The 17,118-nt window shown below is 41.1% G+C and overlaps 1 protein-coding gene across 6 annotated transcripts in view; it reads right to left on the reverse strand.

Annotated features, from left to right (window-relative positions):
* Nucleotides 1-17,118, reverse strand: part of MAP3K4 (mitogen-activated protein kinase kinase kinase 4) — an 84,236-nt gene that overhangs the window by 14,949 nt on the left and 52,169 nt on the right. For 2 of the 6 annotated variants that reach the window (XM_074333783.2, XM_088795218.1), the window contains exons 7-17: nucleotides 15,445-15,561; nucleotides 13,917-14,016; nucleotides 13,738-13,821; nucleotides 12,389-12,655; nucleotides 10,929-11,078; nucleotides 8,790-8,951; nucleotides 7,679-7,812; nucleotides 7,064-7,142; nucleotides 6,244-6,322; nucleotides 2,825-2,921; nucleotides 1,849-1,989 (exon numbers count right to left, since the gene is read on the reverse strand). In XM_074333783.2, the coding sequence (XP_074189884.2) occupies nucleotides 1,849-1,989; nucleotides 2,825-2,921; nucleotides 6,244-6,322; nucleotides 7,064-7,142; nucleotides 7,679-7,812; nucleotides 8,790-8,951; nucleotides 10,929-11,078; nucleotides 12,389-12,655; nucleotides 13,738-13,821; nucleotides 13,917-14,016; nucleotides 15,445-15,561 (1,410 nt within the window). The remainder of the gene's footprint in view (nucleotides 1-1,848; nucleotides 1,990-2,824; nucleotides 2,922-6,243; nucleotides 6,323-7,063; nucleotides 7,143-7,678; nucleotides 7,813-8,789; nucleotides 8,952-10,928; nucleotides 11,079-12,388; nucleotides 12,656-13,737; nucleotides 13,822-13,916; nucleotides 14,017-15,444; nucleotides 15,562-17,118) is intronic. The other 4 variants (XR_016020028.1, XM_074333785.2, XM_074333784.2 and 1 more) reach the window with 3 other exon arrangements.

Here is a 17,118-nt window from a genome sequence, read left to right on the forward strand (position 1 = left end):
GGGCATCCCAGCCAACGTGGGAAGCCACGGCACCCCTCTGCTTCCTCCCAGCACTCCCAAACCCAGGGCTGCACTGAGGCTCTGGCTTTTGGGCATGCACGGTCCCGCTAGGGTCCACCACACAGGTCCACGGTGAAGGGGCTCAGGCACAGGTTGAACAGCATGTGCAAGGCTCGAATGCAGGCGTGAGACACAACCATGGGCTGCGCACATGTCCATGAGGCTTTGTTGTTCTCTGTCGACCATCACATCTACACTGCCAGGAAGGGGAAACTTCATTCCTTTGTTTAAAATGGCCTGCAAGACCTTGGCATACTACGATGCGAATAAAATTTCTATATATCAAGGATCCTTCAAAGTATATACAAATTTAGGATGAAAAATACTTGGGAAATGCTACTCATGAGATGCTAAAAAACTACTATGCAAGGCCTCAGAATAAAGGCAGGATGAGGCCACTGTGAGTGTTCAACTTTCACACTAAAATACACTTAGTGTACCAACTTCATAAATTCCTTAAACCACAGTTCAGTTCACAAACATTTAAAAAAGCGGGATGTTACTCCCCCTTTTGTGGTTCTGGAGAAATCTCGTGTGGACATGGGAGCAGCCAGTGTGGGCGCCAGACCCCAGTTCTGGGTAAGTGACCTGCTCCGCTATGACTCCATTTTAGGACATCACCTCCCTTAGCTTTGTACATGTATAAACAGGATAGGTTCAGTGCCCCACAGGGACGGGGAAGCACGTGTGGAAATACTGACCATGAAATGCTCCAGACATAAAAATAAAGAGGGTAAATGGGAATTTGTTCAGGGTTAACTGTTAATTTTTTCAGTTGACTGCTTAAGCTTAAGCTATAAGATACACTGACTTTTTTTTAGGTTATAGATGTTTATCACTAAAAATTAGGAATATTAATTGTTTTAATGAATGAGAAGAATGGAAATGTTTGTAGAAGTTTTAGACTGTTACAAAGTAAGTCTAAAACCATTTTAGTCTATTTTAAATTCTAAAGCTGTATGTCATCTTTCTGCCACTATCACACCAACATCTTTTTTGATCAGATTACCCCAACCCAAATAGTTCTGCATGACTCTTATCACCATCCTTACTGGAAGATGAGAATGGTGACAGTGTCCCTTCTACCCAACATAAAGGTAGAATTAAGAGCAATCAGATGTCCTTTCTCCTTTAAGTAGATCAGACCTCGATGATATCTTGTCAAAAAATAAAAACAGCTAAAATGGGAAAAACTGCAACTGCCCCCTACTTGCACAAAAGGCTTCATGTAAGAGACTGAAATTTATCTGGAGCTTGCCAAATATCTGATGGCTCTCTCTGGTAATGATCTAGTCTCCATATGTGATACCCCCTGAACTCATTTTCCACTTTTATAAACTACTCCCAATCAACAATTGTAGAATTTAGGAAATTTGGTCAGAAAAGTGCTCCTCCTAAAGAGGAGATCAACACCTAATGGTATTTTAACTAGAAGCCATCTTTGAAGAAGTACCTCGGCAAGTACCTGTTCACCCAAAGTCTCATGTCCCCTCCTGGTGGGGACCAGGGTCTTTCCTCTGATGCTCTCCCAGAGAGGGATTACCGGCAGAGACTCTGGCCAATTTGGTAACTGTCAGCTCCAAAGAAATGTTAAAATCAGGCAGCTTGTCTACTTGTGCTGGTGGGTGCAGGAGCCTTGGGGCCGTGACCACCCACGGAAAGCCCCTGAGCATCACACACACCACGGGAAAGAAACCCCGCCATATCCTGCACACATCCCAGAGCTGGGGTCACTGTGGACGTGCACATGGGGGGACAAGGAGGCATGGCACTGCGGAGCGAGACTACCTGGCGTCATGGGCACTGCTGATGGGTTTGGGCGGCGCAGAGTCGCTGCCCGACGGGCCGGGGCGACTGGCGGTGGCGGCGGCAGTGGCTGCAGCAGCAGGGCCGCCGTGGCTCCGCGCGTCGGAAGGCACACTCCGAGTGCTAAGACGAGAAGAAAAGCTTCAGGAACGTGGACGAGAAAAGGGGGTGGCTTGCAGGTGGTTTTCGGTGAAAAATAAAATAGGGTGAGAAGTGAAAAATATTTTAAAGTATATAATGTAAACTGGTCCTTAGTTGAGATTCCGGTCTAGGTGTGAAAAAGAGGAAAAAAAAACACACTAATTTCAAACTAATGACTATAAAAATAGTTGTGGTCCTTTCCTAGCAAAAACTGTCAAATAAAACTACCTTTTAAAAAGTGATTACCCAGGGGAGAGAAGACGCTCCCTACAACAAGACGCAGAAATGCCACCACATTCAGGGTAAGTATTTTGAAGGCACTAGAGTTTCTGAACTCACTTTAGTGTATTAAAGTTGCTTCGTAGTTATATACACACACATAAGAGTCAAGACTGGAAAGATCATTCCAGTATTTTTTTTCATTTTAAATTGATATTTAGTATTGTGTTTCAAATGTTTATTATGCTATGCACACCCAAATTTGTTTCCCTCAGGTCATTTTTCAAAGACAGAAAAAGAAAGAATTATTCCAAGGCAGGAAAGCATTTAGTAGCTTGAGGTTATAAATAAGCTGAGAAACTAAGTTATCTTGAAAGGTTCAAGTCTGTCTCAGACTTGCACGCTTTTTCTTTTGCAACTAAGGCCCTGTGGTATGTCTTCAAGATAATGCCAGTAAGAGCTTTTAAAAATGTATGAACAAGAACACAGAAGAATATTTAGTTACCAGAGCAAGCATCCAGTAGCTTTCAGAATACTTGCATGCACACCAGAAAAGAATCCACAAAACAAATGACTAGATAAGCAAAGCACCAAATACCTGAATCCCTCTGGAGTCGGGATAATTAGATGGGGGTTAGGAGGGTCACTGTGGCATCTCGGGACCTTCACAGGACGGGGGCTGTTCCGATGAATAGCTGCCAGGGAAAATGCCAACAAATGCAACTTGTTAAAGGACCCAGTAGAAAACTGCCAAGCCAGGCGAGTAAATGAAAGCAGGGTGTGACTTAATTTTGCTGGTGACCAAAATAAACCCGCAATACATATACAAATGTTGTGGAAAATATCACTTTTTAGTTATATTACATTCAGACTTTTCTCCATCAAAAAGATTTTTTAAATCTTGGGGTGAAATGTACATAACATGGCCGAAAAAAACAATATAACCATCTTAGAGACAGATGAAAATGTGCCTTATGTGGCATCTCTAATAAAAAGGAGTCCTTTATGTTATCTATACTTTTAAAAAGATTCTGATCAGTGGTGACACTTCAACAGGTCCTGAGCTGGGGTGGGATCACTGTCATTTTCCTGAGTATGTGGAGTTTTATTTCATTCCTTTAAACCAAACCAGCAGGATCAGGCACAATTTAAATTGGTTATTCTTTTTTCAGAACATGTTTTCCTCTCCACCTCTTCTTTTAAATATTCTGGTAGAAGGTAAATATAGATAAAATTTAAAACAAAATTTAAAAACTAGAAAAAAATTAAAACAAAATTTAAAAAAGCAAGCTCACCTAGTGGTTACAAAAATGCTGACAGTTCTACTTTTCCGACAACTAAATGTAACTGTAATGGACATGTATTATATTTCCTCTGTTTCTCCCTAACATGTTTTCCCTCTTACTTTTAACTCTGTTTTAACCCTCCATAGTTTTTATTAATGTCACATTTTCTTTTCATGTTAATAATTTTAGTCTACATGTTTTATTCTAGAGGTGTTTTATCCTAAATGGAAATACTTTCTTATTCATGGTTTTTGTTTGTTTGCTTTTAATAATGTTACACAGGAAAGACAAAAGTACCAAAAGTGGAGAGAGATCTGAAGGAAAAACATGCAGAACAAAAATCAAGCAATTGTTAAGAAAAAAATTTAGAAAATTTATGTCCCTGTACATTACCTCAACTACTACAACAATAGATGAAAGAAATCCAATAGTAACAAACAAACAAACAAACAAACAATATGATCTGGTGAGGATGGTGGTATCTTAATTCAGCAGCAAATGGGAATTCAGTCAAAAATGACTATAAAATTTTTCCATGAAGGTATAAAATAAAAACATTCTGTTAAAACACATGCACACAAGTTTAACATTCTTCACGTATGAAACAAAATACTTCTTTTAAGAGTATGTATAATTAACTGTTGCAAAAGTGTGATGCTTCATTGAAAAGAAAATCCAAATAGCCAATAGACATAGACTAGGTTCTCCAACTTCACCAGTGGTGAACATTTATTATAGAGATGTTTTTCATGGAAAAAGTTAACAAATCAAAGGTCCCTAGGGAAAGGTGAAACGGATTATCGTACGCCCGTAATGGACACAGTGCAGCCACTAACAAGAATGGCTGAGATCTATACCTGCAGACACGGAGGAATTTGTACAACTGTCAGGTTAAGAAAGGCAAAAGATGAACATCCAATGTGATCCAATGTGGTTTTTTATAGTAAATAGCAGGAAAACAACCCTACAAATGCTGTGTGATTATATGAGCAGAAAGAACGGTACAGAATGCGTCTTTGTGATTGTGAGTATACAGAAAATGTGGACAGTTACATACCAGGTTGTCATCGTTAGTTACATGGGTGTAGCAGAGGGAGAGGAGGAAAGAAAGCAACAACAACAGAAAAGACAGTGGATATGCTCACTTGCATTAACTTCTCCTGCAGGAACGAACACAAAACCAAACGCTGACTCCTGCCACGTGGAGAACACTCTAGTTTACAAAGTGCTATTACCTCACTGACTCGTCATTAGCGTCCAATTTTCAGCACTACAGGGGAGGCTCAAAGAAATTAAATGAGCAGCCCCAAGTCACTGGACCATCAGGCCACCTGACGGTCAGTCAGGTGCGCTTTCCACCGTTCCATAGGCTCAGAGGACAAAGGAACCTTAGGCCTACAGAGGGCGCCAGGCAACGACCGTCCCACCAGCAGTTTGAAGAGAGGCATAGTGAACCATCAGAGATTCACAGGTTCGCAGTGATTACCTGTGGGTCGTGGGAGTAGGAGCATTTTGTTTCCTTTTGTAGTATTTTTCTACATTGAAAAATTCCCTACATGTACATTTCTACATTTTTTTACATACTTTTTCTACAATGAAAATGATTCCTTATGTAATACAGTGTTTTAAAGAAGTAATTTTTACTGAATTACTAATAATGTATTCTTAGAGAAATATTTCAGATCACAGAATCCAAGTATTTATGACAATATGCTTTATCAAACGTTTAAGAGTATAGCATGTTTTATATAAAATGTTCAAATAGTTTTACAAATGATAATTGTCATTTCACATCAGCCATGGGATAAAAACAGGTAAAAACTGAGTGTATTTTAAAGATAAACCAACCATTAAAACCGACCGGGTCAACTAAGCTTTCTGTCCCTAACAAGTACCCTTTAAGATATAGCTGCCACTCAATAAATTTACCATTTATGAATTATTTTGTGTAATTTTAATTGCTTTCATTTTTGGGTGTTTATTACATATAAATACAGTTTTGCTCTTATTGACAACCTCAAGAATGGGCTACACCTGAAATCTATGTAACTTTACTAACAATTTTCACCCCAACAAACTTCAATTATTAAAAAGAAATTTTTTTAAATGGGATTAAGACACAGCCTTTTTCTGATACAGTCTTAAAATTTCAACGTACACCATAAAATTGTATATTAACTATGATTAAAAACTGTAATTAAAGTATACTGTAGTATAACTGAACTTGACTATGTTTCTTTTAATAAAATCAAACAGGAATTTACTACATTAGTGGGGAGATGCGTCCTTGGGAAAGCTGTGGAGAAGAAAACCAACTATTCTCCTTGAAAAGGGAAGGAGGGACAGAAGACTTATACTCACCCACCTGCAGCAGGAAAGGCCCTTGCTCCTTAACAGACAACTCTCTCTCCAAGTCTTTCCTCCCCAGAAGAAAAGATTTCAAGGGGGAGAACAGAATGAGAGTGTTGGTGTGCAAAATAAAAAACAACAAAGTAGTTTAACAATGTTGGCAGGCACCGAATACCTTGTGTGGTATTTTCATCTTCCAGTTGGATTTAGAAAGATTACTGTGGAGTTCTTTATGTACACACCTCATTCTTCTAACTTTCACTGTCATTTTCCTGAATATTCTTAAAGAACCTCCGTACCATTTTAAATGACTGCAATTCTGAGATGATGTGCTCACCCAAACCTGTAGGTGCCACGAGAAATGCTGTAACTGCTGTCTTACCAAGGTACAAACCTGTAACAGGACTGTGCGGCTTTCCTATCACGTGGCCAATGCATTCATTCATCAAGGCTTGTAAACTCTAGGAATCAAAGAAAAATGGGGAAGGAGAAGAGAAAGAATGTATACTCTCTCAATTATACAACCAGCACAAATTAAGTTTTCCATATATTTAAAAGAAACATGCTATCCTTAGTAAATATTTTCAAAGTTAGTTTTAAAAAAAGTAGGTATAAACATAAACACACACAGTACATAATTTAAAATACTATCACACACAATTCCATTTTTATAAGTCAAAGCAGATGAGCATTCATCTCCCCATAACAATGATATGCACACACAGGATCTGTCCTGTACTCATCTCTACCATTAGGAGGCTAAAAGGAATCGATTTACATTTTGAATAACAGCTTTTTGAGCTGATAGAATTTATCGGAATAACAGTGATAATACTTAGTATTTGGCATTATGCTTTCAAATGACACACAGTGAAGTAAAACAGCTAATCCTTGTTCTTCACTGAACTGTTAAAAACCAGCAACTAAGTCAGCACTTATTAAATTATGCCATCAACCAATATTTTAGAAGCGCCAGGCTGCACCACTACACATTGCCTTAGTCAGCTGAACCATGTTGTCAGAAGAATAGAGCATTGAATGTCTTACTGTGCTATTAAGAGTGCTTTAACTACTCAGTTCTCAGCATTATCATTACAATTACTTAAAAACCACTATTAAATATTAAAAGAATACACAATCAGGAATACACAGTGATCAATTTATTTGTTTTTTAATGAAAAAAAACTTAGAATATTCCATACCAAAAAGTCATCTTCTGGTAAAGCTGAAATAAAGGCAGGTTCAATGGCTTGTAGAAAGTCAAAACCTTGAGTTGCCCACCTGAATATGAAAGAGTTCAGTATCACAAAACAACAAAGAAAATGTTATAGCAATTTTAGTCTACACCATACTGAAAAATATCATTGGAAACTTACTAACTAGGACAATAAACATTTTCTGTCTTTATATAAATGCCTGGCATGGAGTACACTTATACCCTGTTTTGGGAGACAGACAAGCGGCTTCTTAATAAAGGAAGTAGTTACCAATTTGCTTTCCATTTACACTAATAACAGGCTCATATTTCAAGAGGGAGAACAGATTAGCAATCAGGGAGACCTGTCCCAGGAGAATGTGAACTCCCTTAAAGATAACTCATTTGGAAGCAATTTTTTTAAAGGTTTTCCCAAGAGTCACAGGGTTTTCTAAGTAAATAAATCATTAAACAAACAAACACAGCACTCATCACCAAAGAGTTCCATTCCAAATGATCCTTTTTGTGTCATCTGCTCAGAAATCCCATATAAAACGTAAGGAGGAAGCATTACTACCAACCCCACAGGACTCAGGAAGTACACACCCAACTTGGTCATTACCTGGGTCTTGTACCTCTACCACTCTCACATTTAGTTAGGACATAATTCATCCATTTCCGGGCAAAGCTTATATATTTGTCTCCTATCTTCTGTCTAAACTCTCCAGACATCAAACGAACAACTTCTTTATGATACTGTAAGAAGATTTTATGTATATCAAAATTAAGAAGAAAACGATTATACAAATACCTAAACACTATAGTGCCACATCTGTTTAAAATGTAATTTTTCTACAAACAAAAAGCAAAATCTATTTAAAATTTACATATTCTGAAAAGAGTATGAAGAGTCAGAAAGAATATGTCTTAAAATACAGCTTCACAAATGTTTAATCATAAGTTTAAATTAAGAATGTGCTTTTGGGCTGGCCCGGTGGCTCAGGTGGTTGAAGCACCGAGCTTGAGGTAACCAATTCTATTCCCACATGGGCCAGTGAGCTGTGCCCTCTACAGCTAAGATTGTGAACAACAGCTCTCCCTGGAGCTGGGCTGCCGAGGTCGGCGTGAGTTGCCGAGTGCTGCCGTGTGCTGCCAGGAGCAGCCGGTGGCCAGTGTGAGTGGCCGGCAGCCAGCTTGAGCTGCCATGGGTTGCCATAGGCTTCTGTGTGCTGCCATGAGTGGCCGGCAGCCATTGTGAGCAGCCAGCAGCCGGCAAGAGCTGCTGTGAGTGGTGGACCAACGACCGGCGACTGACTGCCTCAGCAGGGGAAAGTGCAAGGCTCATAACACCAGCATGGGCCAGGGAGCTGTGTCCTACACAACTAGACTGAGAAACAATGGCTTGAACCAGAGTGGAGGGGGGAAGCGGAAGAAGGGGAGAAAAATTTTTTAAATTAAAAAAAAAAAGTGCTTTTATGATATTAACCATCTCTCACAGAAAGGTTTTCAAATTTAAATAGATAGCTGTTGGCACAAAATAAAAATTGGGCAACTATCTGACCGTTTAAAAGTAAACCAATATTTCTGATATTCAGCAACAGTGTAAGATGACCTTCTTGACTAAGCTGTGATTACAGTCAATAATCAGATTTGTAAATAAGATTATAACACTTATAAGTCAGTTACAAAGCAGTCACTAAAGTGTACTGTGCTTTTCCTTAGTTCGTACCCACCTCGAATCCAAAATTGTAGCCCTGGATCATGGCTTCTCGGTAGTACTGCTGAAGCGTGACAGACTCGGACTCGTCAACCTCAGCATCAAACTCGGAAGTGAACATGTGGTCCACTCGGTCAATGGCATCGCTTATTCTGTTGCAAAGCTCTAATGCATCATTCTAAAGAGTCCCAAACCACAATTAATCCACAATGAAGCAAATCACACAATACTCACTGTATTTTAGAGGAAGATTTCTCTCATCATCACACAGATATAAACCACGGCAATATTTTTCAGCCATATTTATTTCAGTTATTCAAAAGGAATGACCAAAAATAGAGATTATATTATTTTCATTTTTCTTTGTATCAGGTACTCTTTAACAACTCATGAAATATAAAGAGAAAAATTCTATTTAAAAGGCTAATGCCTGATTACGATGTGGTCTGATTCGACACCCACAGCTTCTCTATTTGTACATATCACCCACCAGTCGTCTTTCCCCCTGGGTGGTCGCTCAAGTGCTAAGTATGGTTTCAGTGCCACAGAGTGAACTAACAATGCATTTCTAAATGACCTGCCTGGTGTTATCAAGTCACACTGTCCTTATCCCTCTGCCACTCCCCAGCTCATAGGTTCTCAACTAGAGCGCATTTTACCACACTCCCCCAGGGCCATCGGCAGTGTCTGGATGGGGGAGTAAAGCCTAATGGCATCCATTGGGAAGAGGCCAGGGATGCTGCTAATCATCCTATAACATACAGGACAGCTCCCAAAACAAAGAATTGTTGACCCAAAATGTCAAAAGTGCAGAGGTTAACAAACCCTGCCCTAGTTCAAGCTTCGTTGTCTCCTAAGCAACACTACAAAAGCTCCAAACTGGGCTCCCTTCCACCCACCCTTAAACACACATGTGTACACATGGTCTCCATCAGGCAATCCCCCTACACAGTGTTCCAAAATATTCTTCCTAAATTTTCAACAACTCCCAAGGGATACAAAATAAAACCCCCAAATCTCTCCACAGTCTGATTTGCCCACCTGGTCTTACTCACCTATCTGTCATGACTTTCCACTGTGTACACCAAGGTCCAGCCAAGTTAGACCATCTGATATTCAGTGAGCATTCCCATAACCGAATCCTTGGGTACCAATGCCCGAGTATTCCTTTTGTTTGCCTTTCCCAATTTGCATCTTCTGAAATCCTCCCAAGCTAAAATGCCTCCATGTTGGCAACTCCCAGATGTTCCTAGGAGTCTCTCATGTCTCCCTGCTCTGTAGTTTAGTGTGACAGTTCAGGTCCTTAAGACTATAAATGCCTTAAGCTCAAGAATAATCAGTATTACGTATTTGTGTATTCTCCTGAGTTCACTGACTCAAACTAGAAGAAAAGACAAAAGTCCTCTGCCCTGGCATTAGAGTGGGATGACAATTTATAAGAGAGAATGTTTACAGATGAATAAGACAAATCAGACTGGCAGAAGAAAAACAAATGCTTATCAAACTACTTATAATTTCAGTAAGTGCTTCTTCCTCAAGATATTAAGCTTTAAAGTGACTGAGAAGACATAATGACCTGTGAAAAAATGTGGATGAGATCAAGACACATAAACGGTGCACGAAACAGAAAGTGGTGAAAGCAAGAAATAATGGGAAGAGGAAGCGAGTCTCTGTCTGGTCATCAACTTCGGAGGCCTCTGTGCCTGTCTACAGCTGGCTTTCTCTATTATAATTCGGCTGAATAATTTGTTAAGTGAAAGGATAAATTTTCTTTCAAATTACACAGTATTGACTTGCAGTATCTCTAGTAAATACTGAGAATTACAAAAGAATAAAAAATTGGATTAGGAATGAAGAGACCTAAGTTCCAGTGTCAGCTTTGCTCCTAATCAGCCATGTGACCATTATGAGTCATGTAACTATTCAAATTTTTATCCTTTCCAACTCGAACATTCTACACAATTCCAGGAAAGCTCTGGGAATTTTAGTTTAAACGTGGGAAAATGTGTACTGGGGAGAGAGGGAGAATGGGGAGGGGGGTTTTAAGAGCTCGAACCCCTTGAATGACATTACATTACAACTCAATGACTCTTGGTGGCATCGCATGCAAATGTACGTAAATTCTCTCAGGCAGAGCTGACGATGAAAGAAATACCTTGAGCTGCTGCAAAGCTCTGGCGATGACCGGCTGACTGGACGTCTGCTCCTGCCGCAGAGTCATGAGTCCCTCGATGGACTGCTGGAAAGCTTTTCTTTGAATGATGAGATGAGATGACTGCATGACAACTAATAAAAGATTATCCACCTGGGAGAAAATCAAGCGTAGGGCTTAAAAAAAACAGACGCGGTTACTGTTTTCCCCTTCTAGTTCGACCCCCAGCCGAAAGTCAATGCCAGCTCAGGGCTGCGGCCAACGACCACCCGGTCAGAAAGCAGCTATCAAGCAACGCTGCTCCCACAGAGCAAGGCGCTGCCGTGGTCACTGGCATTTCGGACCTTCAGCACGATGGCACTGCGTGGCATGAGGTCTCCGAAACATCCCAGCGCTCCAAATCATTCAACACGCCCAGGGCAGCGTCTGCGTGTCTGCGGAGCAGCGTGGAAAATGCCAAGAAATGGAGTGGGATGGGGTGAGGGGCCTTGTACGAAACAGTAGGGAACCAAGATTTTATTATTTTTATTCTGTAAGTGGTATCATTGCAGTGTGCTGAGTAGATCTGTGAAGTGATGGGGTGTATGTAGTGTAACGAAGCAAACCAGTACAGAAGTGCAGGAAGGGAGAGTGAGGGTTGAAGCGGGGAAACTGAAGTGGGACACTGCAGTAGTCAGGAGAGGGATGAGGGCTGACTACGGGGGTGGCTTTGGGGATGCAGAGAACGGGGCATTTACTGGAAACGCTCTGGGCTTGCGAGGGCTGGTGATGACCTGGAATGGCGGAGGCGGCACTGGCACTCACTGTCGCACTCTGGTGTAACAGCTGAGTGGACGGAGCACCACTCACTGCGACAGGAAATGCACAGAGCAGATCGGTGGCAAGCAGGGGACAGGAGGCCCACGTGTCCCGCTCCAGTCAGCCTGGGTTGGGGTGCACATGAGCACCCCCATCTGTCCCCTAGCTGAGCACAGAACATGAGGAAGCTTCTCATTCCTTACATGAATGAGTTACGTCAATGCTAGGTATCCCTGCTCGGTAGGTGGGTGATAGCCTGTGCTACAAAAATGGAAACTAAGCAGCCAGTAAACCAGAGTTCTTGGAGAACTGAGATTTCTGGAACTACAATCAAATGAGTAAGGTAATTCCTTTTCGATCATGGATATAGAGACCCAACTACATGGCTGAACTAAGAAAAGATGTAAATAAAGTATTTCAAACATTCCAGTACAATGTCGCAAATGTACTACAGACTCTGATGGACTATTTTAGAACAAGCGATACTACAAAATTACCTATTAAAACGCCAAGGCCTATTTTTGAGACGTGTGTACTTGAGACCACTACGGCAGTTAAAGCAATCATTCGTGAGCTAACAATTCATCTCTCCCCCAAACACTTTCAGTGAGGAATGCTGCTCCAGGTGAGGGCTGGGGCGCGGTGGGCGTGGCCCAGAGACACACCTGCATGCAGCGCAGGGTGTCCGCAGTTTCCACCTGCGGCACAACTTTGACGGGCGGCGCCTCCCAGGTGGCCCAGCTGTCATCTGCATCCCGAGCGCGGTCACTGGGCTTGGTCAGAAGCAGATAGGCGTCAAAGAGCACGTCGTCGGACTCTTTGGAGCAGTCCTTTCCTGCAGCTGCATTGAGTAACTGCAAAATAACACTCTTCTCCTCAGCGAGCGTGTCTGGAACAAACACTTGCAAGTTTTCTAAGCCAGGAATTTGTACCTGGAAAAGAAACAATCCAAAGTCTTGAATTAAGGAATGTCACATATTATAGAAATGTTATTTAAAAAAAGAAACTAGAGAAAGACAGCAGGTTTGGGGGAGGAGATGTGGGAAAGGCAGGAAACCAGAGCAATGAGGGAAGCGTAAGTAATTCAGTGTGACCGGAGGGGCGGGGAGGGGACAGTGTGGGAACACACTGTCAAGTTCCTCCACTTATAGGGCAGCCTCGAATTTATTTCCAACAACAAAGAAAATGCTCTTCAGGGGAGGAAGGTCAGCTTAAAACCACCTCAATCACTGCTAGTTTGCGATGCAGGTTTTAAGCAAAGCTGCTCCCAGACAGCAAAGCCCTGCAGTGCGCAGTGATGACCAAGGTCTTCGGCACAGCGACAAGGAGACTCACGAGACTTTAAACTAGAAAGTCACCTGACTCGGTAAAAAGGTGAAAAATGTTAACACAGACAGACTCACTAATTATTCTTGGTGGGGCATCATCAAAAGCGTCTTCGAGATCATTTTAACAAGGGATACGTATGCAATTATGTTGAGTAAGTCACACATACATGTGGGTGGGATAAAACTATGGGCTTCAGATAAAACTCCCAGTAACAACGTCACCACAGGTCCTAGAAAAATACTACATTTCAAACAACTTATATAGGAGCAAAGATGGTGACTCAAAGTGGCTCCAGCGACATCTGATGATACTGATGTCAAAGGTTCCTGTAAAAAGTTTAAATTATTTCAGGAAACACGAGAGTGAAAAACAAAACAACTATTTAAAGTCAACATATTACTTTACAGACATTATTTTAAACATACATGTGTAGCTAATCTATTAAAACAAACAGTACGAGAAAATATTTAATTATCTGCATTTCTAAAACAAGGTATAAGTATGAAAAACTTAGTTTTCCAATTATTTCACTGGGAAATTACGGGACAGTCTTACAACTGGGGTCAGTGTATGGCCCTGCAAAGCCTAAAACATGCACGACCTGGAGCTTTAAGAAAAAGTTTGCCTGTTTTAGAGTAAAGCAACAAAGGCAAAATATTGCAATGATGCCATCGTGAATATTTACCTTAACATACTGTTTTGATTTCAGCACATCCAGAAGGTCTCTAACTGGAGCTGAAAGTATGAACTCAGCAGCTATTTCCAGGTCCTAGGATCACAGTTACAAAGAAACATCTTTAAGGTTGTTGTTTTTTAAAAAAACAAACATAAGAGAATAATGATTAACCCGGGTCGCTAACGCACCTTTCTCAACATCTTAGCGAAGCCCAGTGCTTTGGAGGCCCTTTCTCTGGCTTCGTGGAAGAGTTCCTTCAGAGCACGGCTGATCTCTATAACAGACCTCCTGCACGGGGATGGAGAGCCAGTCAGAAGACAGTAGGGTGTACGAAGACATACGTAATAATAAAGATGAAGCAAATTCCACACCACATGAATAAAGACTGAAGATTTTATGAACGGGAGCAAGCAATTGTTGAGAACATATTGGAAATATTCAGGTTTGCTCCCACCAGTTTTCCAGAAAGTGCGAGTATTCTCTAAATATGTAGGGCACATGTAATCATTTTCAGATGACAGTAAGCTTAATTTTCTAAAGATTGGCTGGAGTATGAAATAAGTTCTTGACTCCCAGCTTATAATTTAACTAAAAAGGTATACATCCCGTGGTGGGCAGGTCAGTGTTTAACAACTGGTTCTGCCAAAAGCACTGTCTTACGTGGTATCTGCCGATTTTCATGGTGTCAATACTGCCATTCTAGCTGATTTCAAGCTACCGGGATGACATCCCTGAGCGATGACTTGGGAAGGGCTGGGGACAATCGCGCACTGGCTCTCTGGGGCCAGGACGGGCCAGCCCCAGCACACCACTGCACATGACGCCACTTCTTAGATCCAACCCTAGTAAACACTCAGAGCGTCCAAAGAGCCACTCTCTAGTTCACCATCTTGGTTCTTGAATTCCCGTTTTTATTTTGAATACATCGCATTAGCTCTTAGAACTATAAAGCCTACAAACTGATTCATTCCATTTCTTAGCTTTCGATATTTTTCCAGGTGAGAATCTATGTGGTAGCTACTTTCTTTAACTGCGGCATAAAGACATCCCAGGTGTTCTGAAATCCAAAATGGTTTTCATCACACTTTGGATGGCGAGGGAAAACACTGCAGTGCTAGAGAAGTCAGTTTCACCTGAGCACTTCCTGAGGCTGAATCGCATGCTGCTGCTAATAACTGGCCACAAAATGGCTATGTGACTGATAGATATGCCGTAAAAACAGCAACTTTACATGGTTCAACCTAAATACTATTTGCACAGTTGGAGGAAATACAATAGATGAGTAAGCAGTGGTTTTATGTACTTGGGTTTAAAGTTCAACAGAAGGGATAAGCTAAGCATAAAAACCATAAAAATGTAGCAAATGTCAACGGTATTGATGGACTGCCACAGGGGTTTTAAAGGACAGAAACAATTACTTAAAAACATTCCAGAACATGTGGATGAATTTCGACTCTACTCATTTTAGTCTCTTTCTCGAAGGACACTATTTTTATTAGATTTAATAAATTCTAAGTTCAATTGCAAAGAAAACTTCACATAAAACCATAACTAAGATACCAAATGAAAATACAGAAATAAATCCCTTTACGTCTACTACTCAAGTTCGTCAAGTACAACACAATTTGGTTTGAATAAGACTGATTTCAGGCTTATTACTAAGAGCCGAACTCCATAAAATAAGAAATGGGAGAGAAAAGAAAATGCAACTTGAACCTTATTTCATCTGAAGCACTACTGTCGTCAGCACTGGTCCAAAACTCAGCACAGCTCTCCTGAAGGCCAAACTCTAAAAAGCTTCCTGTGGACTTCAGCAGCATTCCTGCAATATCACTGAGGGAACAAAAAGAGCAAAAGTGAACCAAATGAAAAAAACGTCCTCACTCATTCTCCTTTTTGAATGAGAAACTAAACGGTTCAGCTATTGTTTCAATAGTTAAAGAAAAATGTGAGAATTTTTTCCTTTTAATATAAAATCAGGATTAATGTAAAAAAGTGGAAATCTCTTTGGACATGGATCTACCTTTGTTCTATTACTACAGTTTTTCATTACAAACTTCAAAATCTTAAATTACATTCATAGTAGCTATGTAATTATTACACAAATGTTATTTTCATCTTAAAGAAATGTTCAAATGATATAAAATGGCCTTACATACATATCTATGACACGATTCTTTTAAAGCTTAATAAACTAAATAACATTAGAAAACAAAGTGAGTTCCTCTGAAATTTTTAAAAATTTCCCTCACGATTAGCTTTTCATGGTCATTAACTATGAAACACTCTATACAGCGGGTGCTTCCTGTTGAGTATACAATCTACATAGCAGGGTTAAAATGGAAACCCCCGCGTAGAAACTAAATCTACGTGAGTGCTGTAAAAATTCAACGGCAGCGTGACCTCTATGATGTTCGAGGAAAAGAGGCTTATGACCTAGTGGAAGAAGGCGGGTCAATACATACAACCAACGCCAGACGTGGTGGCAATGGGCCTTGAGGGCCATGCAGAATTACAACAAGTAGAACAACAGTGGGAAGAGGGGCTCTGTCAGGAAGAGAATGGAGGAGGGGGAAGGAAAGTCCAGGAAGAACAATAGAGATGATCAAAGGGCACACAGACGTGTAAGCAAGGGCCATGGCTGTGCAAAGAAACTGCTTTCTGAAAGGAGCAGAGGGCAGAGAAGGCAGGACAGCCAACGGGGCAGCCCCGGGGAAGGCCCTGGATGTCATGTAAGCGTCTGACCGTCTCTCCGTAAGCAGAGGGTGGGCGTCAACAACATCTGAGTGGGAAAGTGACCTGATTAGAAACAGGCATTTAGAACAGCTGTATACAAGGATATCCAGGATGGGTTTGTTCAACGGATATTGAGTATCTGTTATGTACTAGGTAGCAGTGAACAAAAGAGATACAGTCTCTCCACTGAATGGAGAATAAAAACAATAAAATAAACAGGAAAATGTATAGGATTTCAGACGTTGCTAAGTGCTATGGAGAGAAATACAATAGGGAAGAAAACTAAGGAGTGCTTGCAAGCAGTAGGAACCCCAGCTTTAAATACGGAGAAGGTAACATTTGGTGAAAGATCTGAAGGAAGTCGGGAAATGAGTCGTGAGAATAGCCGAGGAGGAGAGTCCACATAGAGGGCCCAGCAAGTACAAAGCCGTGAGGCAGGGGCACGGAGCCGGCCCGGCCTGTGGGAAGCAGTGAGCAAACCAGTGTGGGGACAAAGCCTTGGTGACAGGTCGGACTGCACAAGGCCTCACGCACCATGGCTGAGGTGCTCGCTCTCACTTTCACTGAGCAAGAAGGGGAGCCAGTGGCATACTTGGAGCAGACGAGAAAATGGTCTGACGTACATTTTAACAAGATCACTCTGGCTGTGGTGCT

The sequence above is a fragment of the Rhinolophus sinicus genome, chromosome 2 (genome assembly GCF_057876585.1).
Source record: "Rhinolophus sinicus isolate RSI-liver-muscle chromosome 2, RSI-T2T, whole genome shotgun sequence".
In the NCBI taxonomy this organism is placed as follows: domain Eukaryota; kingdom Metazoa; phylum Chordata; class Mammalia; order Chiroptera; family Rhinolophidae; genus Rhinolophus; species Rhinolophus sinicus.